At 36.6% G+C, this 18,334-nt stretch overlaps 3 protein-coding genes across 3 annotated transcripts; 2 read left to right on the top strand and 1 right to left on the bottom strand.

The window, feature by feature from the left end:
* The first annotated feature begins 607 nt into the window (after positions 1-607).
* On the top strand, positions 608-10,011 carry lcp2b (lymphocyte cytosolic protein 2b). Its single transcript, XM_077248004.1, has 15 exons — positions 608-1,102; positions 1,637-1,699; positions 3,285-3,331; positions 3,679-3,744; positions 3,840-3,868; positions 3,973-4,007; positions 4,099-4,297; positions 4,398-4,468; positions 4,557-4,620; positions 4,700-4,786; positions 4,886-4,937; positions 5,018-5,084; positions 5,345-5,419; positions 5,626-5,781; positions 9,621-10,011. The coding sequence occupies exons 1-15, from the start codon at positions 1,025-1,027 to the stop codon at positions 9,744-9,746; spliced, it is 1,215 nt and encodes a 404-aa protein (XP_077104119.1). The 5' UTR covers positions 608-1,024; the 3' UTR covers positions 9,747-10,011.
* A 1,565-nt stretch (positions 10,012-11,576) lies between these two features.
* On the bottom strand, positions 11,577-12,522 carry syce3 (synaptonemal complex central element protein 3). The gene is made up of 3 exons (XM_077248006.1): positions 12,397-12,522; positions 12,013-12,121; positions 11,577-11,928 (listed from the first exon to the last, which is right to left on the bottom strand). Exons 2-3 carry the CDS (start codon positions 12,119-12,121, stop codon positions 11,747-11,749), a joined length of 291 nt encoding a protein of 96 aa, XP_077104121.1. The 5' UTR covers positions 12,397-12,522; the 3' UTR covers positions 11,577-11,746.
* A 685-nt stretch (positions 12,523-13,207) lies between these two features.
* foxi3b (forkhead box I3b) lies at positions 13,208-15,443 on the top strand. The gene is made up of 2 exons (XM_077248002.1): positions 13,208-14,030; positions 14,286-15,443. Exons 1-2 carry the CDS (start codon positions 13,436-13,438, stop codon positions 14,849-14,851), a joined length of 1,161 nt encoding a protein of 386 aa, XP_077104117.1. The 5' UTR covers positions 13,208-13,435; the 3' UTR covers positions 14,852-15,443.
* Positions 15,444-18,334: the final 2,891 nt, after the last annotated feature.

Raw genomic sequence — 18,334 nt, 5'->3', positions numbered from 1 at the left:
GGGCAGAGCCTCACCAAAATATTCATCCAAACCATAGACCTCTATATAAACTAAATCAGTAATACATTGTAATTGTGTTTAGCATTTTACAACAGATTTTCTAGACTATATTAAGGCCACATCCACATGAAACCAGAGCTTTCCCTATCCAATCTTATCCAAGCCCTCCCCAACTTTACAGCACCCCACAATTTTAAATCTGTTGTAAGAAATGGAATGACTACATGTGTTCAGTGATTCGAATATAAAGCTTAAACTAGCAGCAAGACCCAGAATCTGCCCTATAGCTAAATTTACAGTCAGGAAACACAAGCTAGCAGCCCTATGCAAAGAACCCTTGGAAAGAAGCTTCTTCATTCTTGGAGTCCTGTGGTTGACTGATGAGTGCCTTCACATCTCACCTTGGTGTTAGATTGCATGCTGTTCTATTCCCAAAAAGGGATGTTTCCTGTTTCTGTTTGGAAAATGCAATGTTTAACAGGTGAATAGTCACCGGGGATGAGCTACAATGATCAAATGCATTGCTCTTTCCGTATCTTTTGTTGTCTGCATATTTATTTGCGGTCATGGCCTAGTTATTTACTGTGCTAAGAACATGTGAGAACTTGATGTGACTGATCTTTAATTAGTGGACTATTGCAATGCTTGTAACCTACACATGCAACCACTTTACCCATAATTAAACATGCACAATATTAATACGGCACGTTTTTGGTGCATTTAAGTTAGAGGGAATCACACATGCAATTATGTACAAATATATATAGTCATGCTCTGTAAACCTGCTTTGAATTTCACATCTTTGGTGATGAGGCACTTCCTCTATACAGAGTTACAGGAAACAGAGAGCTGAGAGCCAGCTATTCTGCGTCAACATTATTATCACACTCAGTCAGACCAACTAGCCACAAACAAGACAAGCGCCTTGCAATCTTCATCAAAGTATACTTTACTAGCTATGATCATAGATAACTGTAGAACAGTCAGTTTATACTAAACTGGAAAAACAATCATTCCAATCAAAATGAGTTTTGAAAGTCTACCGACCAAATCAGAGGTGATGTGCTGGAACTCTGGAAACTTGGCTGACTATCTCAAAAAAGTGAGTTCATTCTATTGATCTTCTGACTAAAGAGCTAGATGCATTCAATTAAAGGGAAATATATTGAAAGCAGTTGTTAACATTATAAAGTTTAGCATGTAACCCTCATGTTGACAGGTTTTATTGCATTTTTTATAATAATGAGGCTTCTAGCAGACTCTGAATGCTCTTTGGAAGGGTAATCTTTGTAGATCTTTTTTAAGTCGCACTGTTGTTCAGTTGCTGTGCTTCAAGCGTGGCTGATAGATTGCCACGCAATGTGGTTTTCCAAACATGTCTATTTGATGGTTGTGTCTTGTTTCTGATAACCTCAGCTAATGTATAGCCTTGTCTTGCTATCATTTTGTCAAATGCACCGTTATGTTAAAATAAAGTATATTGTAAAAATTCAAAACTACATATTGTAAAAAAAAAAAAAAAAAAAAACTCAGTTTATAGGCAGTAAAGTGTTTTTCAAAAGTATATGACTGAGTTTAAGTGTGAAGCACGACAACAGAGCAGTTTTCAGTTATCACACTTTTTTTGTGTTTTCAGATGAAACTGCTGGGGTGTGACAGGGTGGTGAAGAAAAGCAATATGAATGGTGCAAAATTCTTGGTGAGTCTTTGTGTCTGTCTATGACACACATACTACAACTCAGACCTTACTTACAACTTAAATCTATACGGCATATAATCATCATTAAACAATATACAGTATTGTACAAAGGTTAAGCATGTTCATTTCTTCACAAAAAAAAAGTTCAAAGCAGTTATTAATCTTTAATTTTATTGTGCCCGTAGGAAATTTACATTTACAGTTTCAATGTATTTTCAAAATGAATTTCCAAACATTCATTTTGCCTTTAAAGGTGCTCTAAGCGATGTCGGGTGACGTCAATTCTTGTTGACCTTTAAAGTATTGTCAAACAAAACGGAGATAGCTAGACCCTCCCTCCTCCTCATCATCCACGCACTAATATTCCAGGTTATTGGCTGGAACAGTTTGTTTCATGGTGCGGGTTAGCCCAGTTTGTTTTTGTTGCCGTTTGTGGAGCCTGTGGTGTCTGCGGAGACCACTTTTTTTTTTTTTTTTTACAGTGTGTTCAGGGGACAGGCAGCTAGCGGATAGTGAGGAGATGTTTGCTGTATGTGACAAAACATTGTTTTCCCTAAAAAATACGTGACATCTCTTAGAGCGACTTTAATAGGCTTAATCCAGTGAGATTTTTGAATGCACACGGAGTACGACAACAGACGGCATGGTCCACACAGAGAACTGATCTCACCATCGAGTCCATCTGCGATTACACGAAGGGATTACATGAAGAGGATAAATGTCTCATGCCCTGTTTACACGAAGGGAAGATGCAGATATTTCCCTGCGGTTTGGCCTCTCATTTACACGAAAACCCCGTTTTTTTCACAGAAAACAATTATTTCTAAAAACTGCCAAAGTGGAGATTTCTGATAACGTCAGTTATGTGTTTCCGTGTCAACTGGGAGAAACGGGGTTTTAGGTTCTCAAACGTCATATTATACGCTTATTGCCATGTGACCGCCCAGTTTGGCATAGTTATGATGGCGCTCGACAGCGTATTTATTTATATTGAAAACGGAGGGGGGGAAATATTTGTTTCTCTAAATACCCCGGCGATGTGTAAATGTGGCCTCAGAATAAACTTCTCCCAGAATCTTGGAAAAACCTACCTGCAAACCTATCTTAAAAACTGTGCGCAGGTGTACAATTAAGTGATAAATAAAATCTATTTATGACATTATTTTTTTCAAGCATCCCCATAATGTATTTTTCACAAGTGCCTAAAACCTTTTCAAAGTACTAAAGTTTTGCATATAGATTTCTCACAGCACCTTGTAGATGTTACCAAGTGTTCTTATGAATTTAGTCTCTCTCTCTCTCTTTTATGTCTCTTCATATAATCCCAGGTGAACTCGATGAGATCACATTTCTTTGTGGACCAAACCAACTATTGATGGACTCCTTGTGCATCAATTATTGCAATTAATGGCATAAGTACGGATTTCCTACTGGCACACTTAAGAAAAAGCACAATCTTCTTAAAACATTTTTTGGTGGAAAATCCAACATGCCAAAGACTTTTGCACAGTACTGTAAACTCCGCTATGCTTAGACAAGTCAAATCAATATAGAAATAATAATTCCTGTTTTTATCTTGTTCTAGAACATGAATGATAAGGACATGAGGAAGTTCCCCACAGCACATATCCCGTAAGTTTAAGCTCAACAACAAGAACAAAATTTCACAGAGATGGCAAAATGTATAAACGAAACATATTGGCTAGGGATAAAGGGCATGTGCCTACTGGCTCTGCTCTGTCTGATTTAGCAGACAGACACTTTTAAACAAAGTTTAAGTAAACTTAAGTAAACAAATTATAGTAAACTTTTTTTAATCCGGTCATGCATTCAATGGAAATCGAACACATGACCTTGGCTTTGGTAGCACTTTATTCCACTGTTTGAGCTACAGAAACGCTGTAGAAAAAATAAAATAAAATCTGTTAAGCTGGTAATGATCATTGCTATTGCTTTATTTTTGTTTTACTATTTGGAAGATTTATCACAAAGATCTGCAAAGATATTAACCAGAATAACAAACAAAAGAAGAGTCTGTTTCATAGGTAAGCAACATCAATAATTACATAATTATTTTTGTAAAAAAAAAAAAATTCTTCATGTTTGAGAGTTTGTCATTTTGAAATGTTGTCTTGACTAGATCAGATCATCGGATGCCTCCAAACCTAGGTAACTAACTCTTGTGCAGCTCCATAAACAACTGTGGTTATACTTAACCCATTACACACACAACCTAAAATGTTTCTATATTTTCTTTGGGGAAAAAAATGCAGAAACTAGTCCAGGAGGTTGGGATTCTGATGAATTTGTAAGTAGCTATGTTAAACTTTTAAAAGGCTTCTCGCCACCATTTTTGGACATTATTCTTTAATGCAAAAAGTGCATTTATTTTTTTCCAGGACCAAGAAGAAAGTGACAATGACTATGAGGAGCCAGATAATGAAGTGTGTGAAGACAATTACATATGCGCAGAATCATGTGATATTGAGGAAGGTGACCCTTCTGATGATGACTATGAACCACCGCCTAGTGAAATACCCTCTGAAGTACCAAATCACTTTCGTGTTTCAAAGCCTCTGGGTGATGGTGCTTATTTAGGTAACTCATAATGCAAAAAAACAAATCACTATGCACATGAACAAAAGAATCCATGTATCAGAGGATTCGCTCACCCATTCTATTCTGTGGCTCTGTGTAGACAGCGGCCCACGTGGTTCTGCAAGACCACCCCAGAACAAGTCAACATCTCTTCCCAGAGGGCATATTAATGTAAGTAAAAATCTTTATACAATCTCAAACTCATCTAACTGTAAATGCTGTAATGTCCTCCACAAGTAAAGCCTTTCTTTACGTTCAGATGCCTAAGCCTCCATCACGACCGGATCCCTCTCCACACAGGCCTTTCGTTCCCCCTAATCAATGTGAGTGAGTTCAATTTCAAATTCCTTTAATATGAAATCATGATGAATGTTCTGAATGTTCTGCAAATCATATCCACAGCCAAACCTGGTCCAGCTGTGCCAAGAGTAGACCGCAGTAAGAAACCTGGCTCATCTACTCTGTCAAAAAAAGATACTGCCAAACCAGGTACCATCTAGTTTTCATTTGTAAACTTTTAAAACCTTCTGAAATTGTATGGTAATCACATTTACCTTAAATTAAACATTTTAATTTAAATCCTTACAGCAAGAAACAGCTTACCAATGCCTCCTAAATCAACAACATTTCCCACACAAAGGTAAGTATCTTTATCAACAACTTGCACTGTTAAGTCGAAAATCAGTAGCGCCTACTTTTTTTTTCCAATCTTCAACACAGATTTGACATCCAACAAAGGGAAGACCTTCCTCCTCCACCTGTACAAGTAAATTTGATGATGGGGCAGGTTAGTGCAATCACTAATCATGACAGCAGACATCTTAAAGACACAAAGAATCTATAAACCTAAGACATGCAGTTAGGCTTGACAACCACAAGATGGCACTGTTGTGGTTTGTTTGACAATGAAGCTAAACAAAGGAAATAAAAGTGCAGTCTTGAACATTGTTTCCTATCACAGAAACTACAAAAAACCCTACTGTAATAATAAGATCGACCACATACTAGACCACACTGTAAAGGCTGATTTTTTTGTTATGCACTCAGGACATGGATCCAGAGTGGTATGTGGGGCAAATGACACGAGCAGAGGCCGAAGTCTCACTCAGACACGTGAATAAAGTGAGTTCCACCACTCAAGTATCCCTTCCTTAATTCGTAAAGAAAGCGAAATAAATAAGCTTTTGTGAGAGAATTAATTGGAATTATTTACACTTAAAAAATTTAGATCTTTGCTCTGTATATGAGAAAGAGGGAAAAATAGAGAAAACAAGTCTATGATGAAATGAAGACACTCATACTGAGTGATGAACATTGTGTTTTTTTAGGATGGCGCTTTCTTGGTGAGAGACAGCTCAAAGGGCTGCACAGAGCAGCCATACACACTCATGGTGCTGCACCAGCAAAAAGTGTACAACATCCAGATCCGCTTCCTTGGAAGCAGTGATGGCTATTCCCTAGGCACAGGCCTAAATGGCATTGAGGTAATGTATCTGTGGTTTATGACAGAAATCTATGTAAAGCCTGATATAAAATAGTCATCAGATTTTGAATGTTTTTTGTTTCTTTTTGTTTTTGTTTTATTTCTGGAGTATATTTGATACATCAGGCTTTTATGGCTCTTATAGTATAATATATAGGAGAATATGGAGCTCATAATCAAAGAAAAACACCACAATTTTATTCAAAGGGCTAAAGTAAGCAAAACATGCAATTTGGTGCAATTGCTGATATTTATATGGCCAAAGCTCAAGATGAAATTCTGATAGCTTTATAACAGTACAGCAGACTACTCGCATAAAATGCATATGCATACCATTTCTTTCCCAATAATGTCTTACTAAGACGATATTTAACCAAATGAGCAAAACATATGATGCAATACAAAGATGACTGAGAAATGTACAAATAAACATTCCTCAAAAGCCTGATATATAATTTGATTGAAATAATATTATGTTATTCTTCAGTAAAGATTTCACAGCAAAAAGACAACACAACCTGAAGGGGAATGTTTTTACTGTATGTTTACATGACCACGATGTAGGCTAATAAAAACATAAAGGTTCTTCCTTTGCCTTTTTGAAGTTTTGTTTACAGACGGCAACATTGTCAAAACAATCCCTGTTCACACAGATCCGTGAAAACGTCTAAAAAACACTGTATTATGCTGCCAGGCCAGTAGTTGGCGATGTCACTTTGTAAAAAAAACAAAACAATAGACCTTATTCACAGCAGCCCCATCTTTGATTTTTAACAGGAATCACTGACCCCAGACAATTATAAGTAATAGGAGCTTTATACAACTTTTTACAGAAGATCCCTTACAGCCTTGCTACTATACCTGTCATGGCGCTGCTCTGAATAAGGTCTATAAAAATGAAGACGTTATACACATGCGCCTGACATCGCCGCTTTCACAAATTTGCGTTCTTGTAATTTCCACAGAGATGGTAATGGCGTAAAATGAACTACCAAAAGACATAAAAAGTGTTTTAGTTGAAAACTGTGTTGTGTAAACGCCTTCTTAGATTTATACTAAGAGTACATTTACACGACAATGTACAAAATGTTTTTGTTTTTTGCTTTTACAGATTACAACGTTATCAAAACGATCCCCGTTCACACGGATCCGCGTAAGACTAGAAACGATGTATTATGCATGCCAGGCCAGTAGTTGGCGATGTCACTTTGTAAAGAAAGACTACGCGCATTCAAACGTGCATGCCTATAGACCTTATGCACCAGAGAAACGTGGGCGCCGTCATCTTGAGAATATTGTCTTTGAACTTCCGTTTTTGCGGTCGCTCTGTATATTTCTATGGCATCGCTGTCCAGGAGTAATTAGCTGGTGAAGTGGATTTACTTATTGTAGAGTTAACAAAAGTTATCATGAGCATTGTAATGTTTATCATAAGCATTGTAAAGCAGATGTCTTAACAAATGTCGACCGGGAATTTTTTTACGAGCAGTTCATTCATACCTATGCAAGATCGCTGTGAAAATACAGACCGGAAGTAAAAAGACAATGAGTGCAGCGCTGAAAAGGGACGGGGCTACATAAGGTCTATAGACTAAACACGTAATACGCATGTGCATGCCCTCATAGTTTTCACAGATTCACATTTTTGTAGTTTACACTGAGACAATTACGGTATCATTTTAAGAAACTTGCACATTGAAAGCTGTTATCAAAAGTTTGCGTTTTCAGGCTACCAAAACGCCATTGTGGTGTAAATGAACTGCCAAAACGCATAAAATGTTTTCCATTTTTAGTTGAAAACAGTGTTGTGTAAATGGCAGAGATGGGGGACTCGAGTCACATGACTTGACTCGAGTCAGACTCGAGTCGCAAATTTAAGGAATTGAGACTTGCTTGACTAAATTTAAACAAATGACTCGACTTGACTTCGACTTGAGATCCAATGACTTGAGACTTGACTTGACTTGAACTGTATGACTCGAGAATGACTTGATATACATTTATCATCGCAACATCAATTGATGAACAAAATGAAAGCAACGGAACCATTGACGCCAGTCATCAGATTCTGCGCGATTGCGTGACACTGCACAAGCCCAGAAAAAACATACATCGCGGTGAGCGCGCTAAATACAAAAACATCTCCCAGCATCGTTTCTTTTTGGATATAAACACTAGAAATTGACAGTATTCATACAAGAAGATTTGCTGTACGCATAATAACTGGCAAGGGATATCCGACGACCATCACAACCTCAAACAGTCGAACTTCATTCACCACGTCTAAAAGTATACGGCTTATTTAACCTGTTTGTTATAATTAATTTGACTATCTTTAAATCGAGAATATTGGTCAAAACAGCATGCCTCTTTATACACAATTATGTTTTCAAATGTAGCTTAATGTTGTCAATATTCAAATGATAATTAATAATGTCATATGTTTTGTATAACATTTGCCACATTTCTTTTTAAATCATGTTTTAAAGCCAAATATGTCGTTCTTTCCAATGACAAAAAAAACAACATGGAAAACTGTTAATGTTTTGTCGTGTTTTATGTTTCTCTTAAAGCAGGGATAGAAGTTATCAGGGGTTACATCTATTAGATGTTATCAAAATGCCAGCAGAATTAATATTGCACCCAAAATTCAAAATGTGGTGGAAAAAAGTGCCCTGAGTATATATGAGTTATTTTCATAATTATAACATATGATATTTTAAAAATATTTCCAGAATATTGACGCGATTGCAAATGTGCTAATGATTTTATAAAACAGTTCAGTAAACAAAGAGTGAATATTGTGATGTGACATTTAGACATATGTATGTCCAAATATTCCTAATATTCCAAATATTTTCTGTTTTTGCTCGATTTCTCAAATGACAATAGTTCCAAACAAGCCACAGAAAGAGTTATGCGTATTTGTGATTCAGTGACCTAGTTGCTTAGTTCCAGAACGAATCTGCCGTTTTGAACATAAGTTTAAAATGAATGCTTCTATGACTCGTACATTAATACGGTAATTTGGCGCCACCTATTGGCGGTTTAACTTCATAATTAAAAATATATAACTTGTATTAAGGGGAAGCCAGTTTGAAGAATGCCTTTGGTCGCATAGGAATTATACTTGAATTGTGAATTGTTTAATACCTTTTAATGGTCTTCTGCAATGTTTGAGGCATATTTATTTTTTCATGCTTTAATGTTGGCCTAATTTCAGTTACATTTAGATTTTTATTGTAGTAACCACTCAGCTATATGTGGAAATGCATATATTAAAAAAAAATGTTGCAAATAAAACCATAGTCCACAACTTCTGTAGTTTTAACTTATTTTAATATATAAATTCAGTGAAATCGTCAAACGTTTGTATGATTTGCCAGTGACTTGTGACCCAAGCTACGACTTGACTTGACTTGCTTGACATAAGGCAGTGACTTGACTTGACTTGCCTTTATAAAAAATTTACTTGGACTTGCTTGAGACTCGAAGGTTAAGACTTGAGACTTGCTTGTGACTTGCACATGTGTGCTTACTCCCACCTCTGGTAAATGGGCCCTTTAAGGCCTAAAAATTAAGCTGAAAAAGTTATGATAGGTATAGACTATCAATCAGACTATAGAAGGCATACATATTGTTAAGTTTTTCAGATTCGATCATGTTGATAATTTAGAGGCCTTAGAAATGTGAGTATCAAATATACAGTAGACTTCATAGGGTTAAAAAAAAACCCACAGCAACTGTAAAGAGTGAAGTGTGTGTTACAGTTGTGTGACTGTTATTGCTTCAGTGAGATTCAAAGCTCCCTCAATCAATCGACTTACATGTGTGTCACAGAATTTCTCCAGTGTCACGGACATGGTCGAGCACCACTCAAAGACCCCACTGGTTCTGATAGACGGAATGGAGCGTGGAGCTGGACCTCAGCGGCAGTGCTGTCTTATGCACCCAGCAGGTTACTGACCCACAGAACAATCTTAATAATAATACCCAGTTAGCATCATAATTCTGACTGGGTTTCAGTGTCAAAGACTTTAATGGAATTTAGACACTTAGTCTGAATAATGAGCATTTATAGGTGCTGGCATTCAACAGCAGGATATGCAAGCACTCATCTCTCCTACAGAAAATTAAAGTATTAGTTTGATTCGATCAGACAGGACTGTCTACACTTTTTAAATTTTTAAACACTTTCAATGTTAAAATAAAGAGGCATTTTTACACTCAATGTTAGCTTGTGGCAACTTTACTTATTAACACATAGTACATTTTTCTGTTTTAACTTAAATATTTCTAATGCTTTTAGTGTTTGATCTTAATATTGTCTTATTAAATTGTGCTGTTTAAGTATATTATAGTAAACTCCACCTTACAAGAATACTTCTTTTGAGTTACATGTTTAGTCTTCCATCATCTGTGCACGGCTTAACCATGTTGGGGTTTCCACATCAGTCTGGAGGCACGCCATTTTTTCAGGGTGTGTGAAGCACACGGTCAGGTTACACTGCAGCAGCTGGGTCTTCACTGAAAACAAAGGGTGTATTGGTTGAACATACAGCAAGAAGAACACAAGAAGAGACCCTCTTATTCCATTATGACTGACTGACTGAAACATAACCAGCACAAACAGGTTATGTTTACTGTAATCAAAGCATATAAATAGAAGCATTCTGTTATGTATTATGCAAAGGTTACTGTTAACGTACATCCAAAAGAAAAATCTATTAATTCATTATTAGTATACACAGTAATCAATCTAAATATGGCTATTGCAGGGCTTGATAATCCACAAAAAAAGCCGGCAACACAAGTGCAAGCAACTCGAAATATACAAAGATGCTCATGCCTGACTGGATATGCTGGGCTCGGCAACAGATGAAGGCAATATGTTTTCTCGCCAAACTTTATGGCTCTATGACATAATAAAATGAATTATTGACAGCCCTGGAGGATTTGGGGGATGTTCTGGGTGCTGATATGTTTGTGTTAGCACTGACGGCGGGCACAGATTAATGTCTTAGCTCTGGCTCCTCGCTAACTGCCACCCCTGGCAAGGATGGCACATTTTCTTCAAAATGTTTTCAAGTAATACCAAATTGAAAGCCACCAAAAGAAGTTCTGCCAGCAGCACTCTAGAAAGAGGAACTATTAAACTGCCAGTACATTTCAGAATTGTCAAAACATGGGTGTGTGGAGATGACGGTCCAAATTGTACATTATTATTATATTTCATAAGGTTAAATATTAAAGAACGTAAGGCTGGGACTCTGAGGTCCAACTGTCACTAACAGTCACTGAATTATGCTAAAAAAAAAATCGAATTTATTTACCTTCCAATCGGTCCATAAATTCAGACATTAAATCCAACTGCTTCAAGATATAATCTAGGCCAGCTGAGGCTCCGTGTTCACTGTTCTTGGTGGCATTTCCCTCAGACTCCATCTGTAAGTCCATTACATACAGAAGTAAGATAATGATATCATATAATCATTCATTTATATGGTCTATATCTGTCCTAAAGGGATGACACACACAAAAAGAAATCTAAAAATGGAACACGCATCCCTTCTTAGAAAAACAGTATTTTGCAACGAATTTTACAAACCTTGTGAAGCTCAGAAAGGGATTTGTAAAATGGTTTAGCAAATAGTTCCAAATGTGCAAACAAAATAAATTATTACACTCATTTGGAAGAACTGACATCTTTATACAAAAGTAATATAATGAGCTGAACATACAGAAGCATTTTTCCATTTTAATGACATTCGATTAATCAGATTCACAATCAGCATGTTTGCTTTGTTGATATGTTTATTAATTTGTGTGAGGGCAAATAACCATGTAAAATCACAAATATATATGGCAACATGAATAACTCTGGCTAATCTAGAGTCTAGGCTAATGCCTAAACTTTAACAATATTAACAACATCAGAGGTCTCTGTTCTAAACTAAAACATTAATCTATTCTTGGGGGTTATTGTGCTCTTGAGCATCAGGATGACATTTTTTATCTTGTCCATCGGTGGGACCGCAGATGACATCTTTGCACTTGACAAAGTCATTCTCAAGACTCTTGAGGGATTCAGCAAGATCTGGATTGGTGCGGAGTACAACCATATCATAGGCCATCCAAGACAAATTTACTGAGGATGAAGAAAATAATTATTGACAAAGTACAGCATCATCGTTATACGTAATGCACTATTAGTGTTTTAGTCTAACCTTACCTGAAATATTTTCCATTTGTTCAGTCATCTTCTCCAAATGTTGGTTCAGTTGTAAGCTCTCACGACCGAAGTCCTCACATAACTGCACACTCTTAATATCTTCAGACATCTAAAAACCATCAAACCCCGTAACTCCAGCTGAATTGTTGTTAGGGTACTTAACCTCTCATATTAAATTAGTTACATTTTAATGATGGATTAAATAAGAACAAGTTGTAAACGTAGGCCTGCATAAGCTAATCAGTTCGTTTTTCGTCACCAGTTTTCTCCCGTCACTCAAATATAGGCAAGGCTTCCTCAGGCCAAAGAAAGAGTGCTTTGAATTACGTTAATAAATATTAATATATTTAGTGTAAGTAGAAATTCACAACGTAGGCAGATTACCTTGGTAATGTAGCGAACTACAGATGTAACTACAGATAACCTTTAATGTTTCTTGTTTTATTGCGACAGCTGACAGTTCCTCGAGCAATGCACGCAACACGCAGATTTAACGGCTCTCTCTCTCGCGTGCACGCGCACATGCATACCTTGTGTAATCAGTCGAATATAAAATTTCGCTTTATTTTGCGATTACCGATTCATCGATTCATTTACGTCATGACGATAAACAAAACAAGATAACAAACAAGTAAATAAATACAATTAGCACTTATTTGAAACAACAATATTTTGACCTTGTCATATCTAAAAGGTTTTTGTAGCCTACGCTAAGCTAAAATGTTACCCACACTTTTAAAGGAGATTCAGTTTAAATAGGAGAATTGTACAATGACGGTATGACCGTAAACAACTATTCTACTTTCAAATAAAAGCTGCAATTGAAACTTTTTCATGAATAAATTAATAATAAAAGTTAAAAAAAGATAAAAGAGCTTGCTTCACATAAAATATATATATTTTTAAAAGTATATATATATATATATATATATATATATATAGGCTATATATATATATATATATAGGCTATATATATATATATATATACGTATATATATAGGGTATATATATATATATATGCCCTGGAGTTTTAGGTTGTAGGTTTTTGGTTGTAACATAAAATTCCAGTGTGTCAGGCTATAAAGTCTGAATGCCTTCAGGTGAAGAGGAGTGAAAGGGGTGGTCATGAGCTGTGTCAGGAAGAGCCGAAACACGTGGAAGCTTTCAATAAGGTGTGGCTGAGGAGGTGCTATATATGCATAAAACAGGTGCAACAAGTGACAATGTTGATACAACATTGAAGAAAGCACAATAGCTTTGAAAGAGGACACAAGCAGGACAGTGCTAGAGCTCCTGAAAATATTCATAGACCATAAGGTAAAAAAAGGAAGAACAGGTCATCAGAGAGAGAGAGAGAGAGAAGAAAAAACACCTAAAAGACTTTTTTTAATCCCAAGTGGAGCACCATCAGGATCGCAGAGCAATGACATCCTATGAATCTCAAGGTCAGTCTCCGACGAGATGTGGGCCTCAGTTCCCTAGCTTGGGACAGGAACCTCCAGAATTGAGTATGTACAGCGACAGCTACTATCCCCCTCCATCACTGCCGAGTCCACAGCGAGCGAACCCTACCTCATATGAACTCGGAGACTATGCTGCCTCATCGCCTAACCCCTACCTGTGGTTCAACAGCCCAGGGATGAACAGCGCTCCTTATCTGGGTGGAACGCCTGGCCCTGCAGGACCTTCTTTTGTTCCCCAGCACTACGGCATGCAAAGGCCCTATTTGGGACCTGGGGGACCAGGTGTTCCTGCTGGTGATCTGAGCTGGTTCTCCATGCCCTCTCAAGAGGATCTTATGAAGCTGGTCAGGCCACCTTATTCATACTCTGCTCTTATTGCGATGGCCATACATGGCGCACCGGAACGCCGCCTCACTCTAAGTCAGATTTATCAGTATGTTGCAGATAACTTCCCTTTTTACAACAAGAGCAAAGCGGGATGGCAGAACTCTATTCGTCACAACCTCTCTCTGAATGACTGTTTCAAAAAGGTTCCCCGAGATGAAGATGATCCAGGTGAGTTTTTGCGGCTCTTTGATTATTATTTATGAAATCAAGTTAAAAAACTCTTTAAAAAAACATTGATCGAATTATTTTTTGTTACATAAATACAGCAGTATATATTACAAGTAATATAAATTACAAATTATTGTTTTTAATTTAAATATTATTTATAGAAATATTAAATGTTTAATTAAAAAAAAAATAATAATAATAATAATTATAATGTATTAAATTTATTTTATGTGAAATTTATCTCTCATTTTAAAGGTAAGGGCAATTACTGGACCTTAGATCCAAACTGTGAAAAAATGTTTGACAACGGCAACTTCAGACGCAAACGGAAGAGAAAGTCTGACTGTCTCCCAGAGAAGAGCAGTTCTGGAGGGAATCTGAACTCTGAGTCAGGAGACAGTAATGGCAGGGGCAGCCCGAAAAATCAAGCTGTTGACATTTCCACTTCGCCTGAAAAGGGCCCTTCACCCACATCCACGGGTCCGTCGCCATGCTTGAGCAACTTCCTGACTGAGATGTCTGGGGTCACGGCTGGCTCTCTCGACATGGAAGGAGATCCCCTGAGTCGTCCCTTTACGCTCAGTCTGCCAGTGGACGGAACACAAAGAGCCTCGCAACCCGCAGGCTTTAGCACCTACTCCCCCAGCTCTACGGTGTCCGAGTGGGCATCACCTCTGCCCCCACCGCCATCCATTTCCCCATCACCTTCCCACTCCACTTTAGGCTACAGCGGGCCTACTCTTAGTCAGTTTAATGGGCATTTCTACCCTGGTTTGAGCTCAACGGGTATTCTTTACCCCCGGGAGGGCACAGAGGTATAGGAGGGGAAGCGGGTGACACCGAGAACACACAAGCTGAATGATCAATTCAGGGACTCTGGGGGCAAAAAAAACACTGTTGTTTTCCTGAAACTATACACTACTATGGCCTAACCAAACTCCTCTGAGTTCTGTGGGCACAAGATACGAATGAATTCCCACAGGAATGGCCTAGTCAGCATGAGATATGACAGGCTGACTCTAGCAAAGGCCCCTGTTATCAGCAGCTCTGACCTGAGGTCAGCTGCTGACATAGAGCCATTCTACGCACCTAATTCTTTCTTAACTCATATTACCGAAACCGACTTCAAGCGCCTGTAATGAAAGCGAACTGATGAATCACGTCTTTTGTGGGCAGAGAAACTCCAGTTAAAATACATATGGTGAAGCAGATTTTCTCTGCTGCATGCTGGTATTGTAATATGATACTGTCAGTCTTTGTATTTTAACTTGACAATGTGTTTTGTTTATTGTAAAGTTGGGTATGTGTGAATGTTTGAGTATATTTTATTTTTATTATTTTATTTTATTTTACTATGAGGTCGCTAAGGGTGTATATTGATTCTTTTTAATAAAAAAAATATTTAAAATAAAATTGACTTGGATATTCAGTTGAATAATTTTATTTTTTAAACAAAAAAAACTTTTAATTTTATTATAAGGAAACTTTGACTCAGATTTTAGTGTCCGTGGAAAAAAAGATGACCTTGAAAAAACTAGAACTTGTTTCACCAGGTCACTCTCAACTGTCACTCCTTCCCAGAGACTCCTTCCCACTTTGTACTATATGTAGGCTACTGCTGATCCCACAGTTTTTGGCAGGGCTTCAATTATACTTCAAATTTGTGATGATGACATGATGGGAGATAATAAGTTGTAAGACAGCACTAGTTGATCGAGCTTGATATTTTTGTTAGTTAACAGAAAATGTGATACAGCCAGACAGTGACTGATGGTTAACAGATTCCATCATGTCCTGCTATATGATTCCCGTTCCATTAATGTGGAGACAGACACAAACGGAAAGTTCATTATTTTTATATATATTATATAGTGACTTCAAATGCCTTCAGACATTTATTTTGTCATAAAAAATGTAAACCTCTTAACAAACAAAATACTGAACCTTGAAATGATAAAACATTTGAAATGATAAAACATTTCAACCTGAGGTTACTCAGCTAAGGTCTGTATTAGGCTATAACGTGATTTTTTTTAAGAATGAAAAACTCAGTGAGCTTGTGTTTAAATAAAATGAGCGACAGCTTAATTTATTATCAGGGGAGTGCTCTTCTTTCTGTATATATCCCTTTTACTATTTGAATTAAAAAAAAATCATGTTGCTAAAAAAACCCAACATAACCCAACATTCACGTATACACTGCCACGTTTGGTAGTGACAACTGCATTCTACATGGGAATGAATCCACTAAAATGAACTCCTGAAAGTGTGATGATTGACACTGACATAATGATAACCATATAGTAGTGAAATAGCAATGGATGGGACAAATAAATCTAACATGTCAAATAGATTTGTGCATTTTATTACTGACTTTTCACTCGACCCTTTAAAAATATGTTTATTTAATTGAGAAATGTTGAAAGGCTACATGATTTGATGTATTATATTAGTATTAATAATTACTTCATTAATAAATAATGAAATAAAAAAGTTACATAAAGTAAGTATTTGCAAGTAATCTACCCAGCACTGGATGTACGTCACGAAAGAAAAGACTATCGCAACTTCCGTTTCATGCCGACTTTAAAGGTAGTGTATTCCAATAGTTTTTGCCATGGTATCGATCACGATACTGAGAATTATGAAAATGTATTTTGGTATTTTCACGACTCTATTACAGCCTAAATAACCTTTCTCTATTATTACATTAAATATGTGTAGTAAATAAATATATGTGCCACAGATATATTAATAAAAATACAACAAAAAACAAACAAACAAATTAAATTGAGCAAAGAAAATAAAGTAGGCCTAATTTTACAACCTATAAAACAATTTATGCATCTTAGTGTTTATTATGTGTCCAAATACTGTATTTATGAATGCTTAAAATGCTTGCATAAGCTAAAACAAATGCGAAGACATGACACTAGAATAAAGAAGATAGAATCCATAAAAATTAAAACCTTTGGTTCAGACAAAATTAATTCAGAAAACAGTTTCTAAGGCTTGATTCTGTTTGTGCTGTCCATGGCCCAGAGCAATTCCTAGAGCAGTAGTGGTGTGTGTTTTTGTACTGTCAAGATAAAAAAAAATCTTAAAATATCTACATGATGGAGGACTTTGTTTGGTAACTTCCACCACGTTGCTAAGGTCACCAACAGACATGTTGTATCAGTAAATCAGCTATCTTGACAGAAATGAATTCATTTGGTAGTTTCTGACAGTCTTTACCTGACTTGAGGATACCTTTAAGCAGGTACAAATTTACCACGAAAGACCTCAGCTCAGATCACAACAACTGTTTTGCATAACAGCTCACAACACTGCCAAGGAGATCACGAAATTACTTTTTTTAGGAATTAATCAAATCTGGATTTCAACATTCTCCTTCTTTGAATGTGTGTGAGCAGAGGCTTAAACATATAGAGAATGAGCCCTCAAGCAAATTCATGCCTAAAGAGATTACCTCTTCAGATGGGGAATTTGATACAGTATGAAATCTGAGGATTTATTACTAAGGCCATTCTTTAGTTAATGTAACATGCAAAACACACATACCATTATTCAGCACATCAAATAATCATTTGCACAATTGGATTTATCTCTGAGATGAGCTACATCTTGTTGGCATGTGAACTATAAATGTTTCTAGGAAAAAGTGAAAGACAAACATTATACACATGCATAAATGTTTCTAGGAAAAAAGTGAAAGACAAACATTATACACACGAATGGGAACCGCAGGTGAAAGTTATTATGACAGAAAAGTATTCTGCTGATTGTATATTTGCATATGACATACATCTTTGCTTATTTTACCACTGTTTTTATGCATCAGTGCAAGTATTTCTCAACATATCGTATAAATTTCCTGTGGCAGGTGAAAGTAGGGAAGAATAACTTGTTCTATTTTTTACCGTCTGCTTCAAATGTGCCAAAAGAAACAGAAGGAACACTCAGTTCGACAAAATCTAAGAATAAAGCAAATGTAAGGAAAGTTGGCTTTTGGTTGAAAACTCTACTACACCCTCTCACTGAACTGTAATGATGCAAATTACCAACAGCTTATTTTGCCAGTGGAAATGCACTGTGCTTTCTTTTTGGCCTATCTATATAAGGGTATTTTGAGAATTTATGCCACCTAGGTACTAATTTACAAGCACTGACCTCTACATGGAAATTGAAATACACCTTAAAATGTAAATGAAATGAATCTGTAGAATTATATTCTCTCTATTAAACTGTTTAGGCCTTTACATGAAAATCACTTCTGAGGATGCACTACAGCTGTCTACATT

The sequence above is a fragment of the Siphateles boraxobius genome, unplaced genomic scaffold (assembly GCF_051911475.1).
Source record: "Siphateles boraxobius isolate OS27281-9 unplaced genomic scaffold, OSU_SipBor_1 3, whole genome shotgun sequence".
Lineage (NCBI taxonomy): Eukaryota > Metazoa > Chordata > Actinopteri > Cypriniformes > Leuciscidae > Siphateles > Siphateles boraxobius.
The sequence above is the reverse complement of the archived record's forward strand: the minus strand, read 5'-3'. Positions and strand labels throughout refer to the sequence as shown.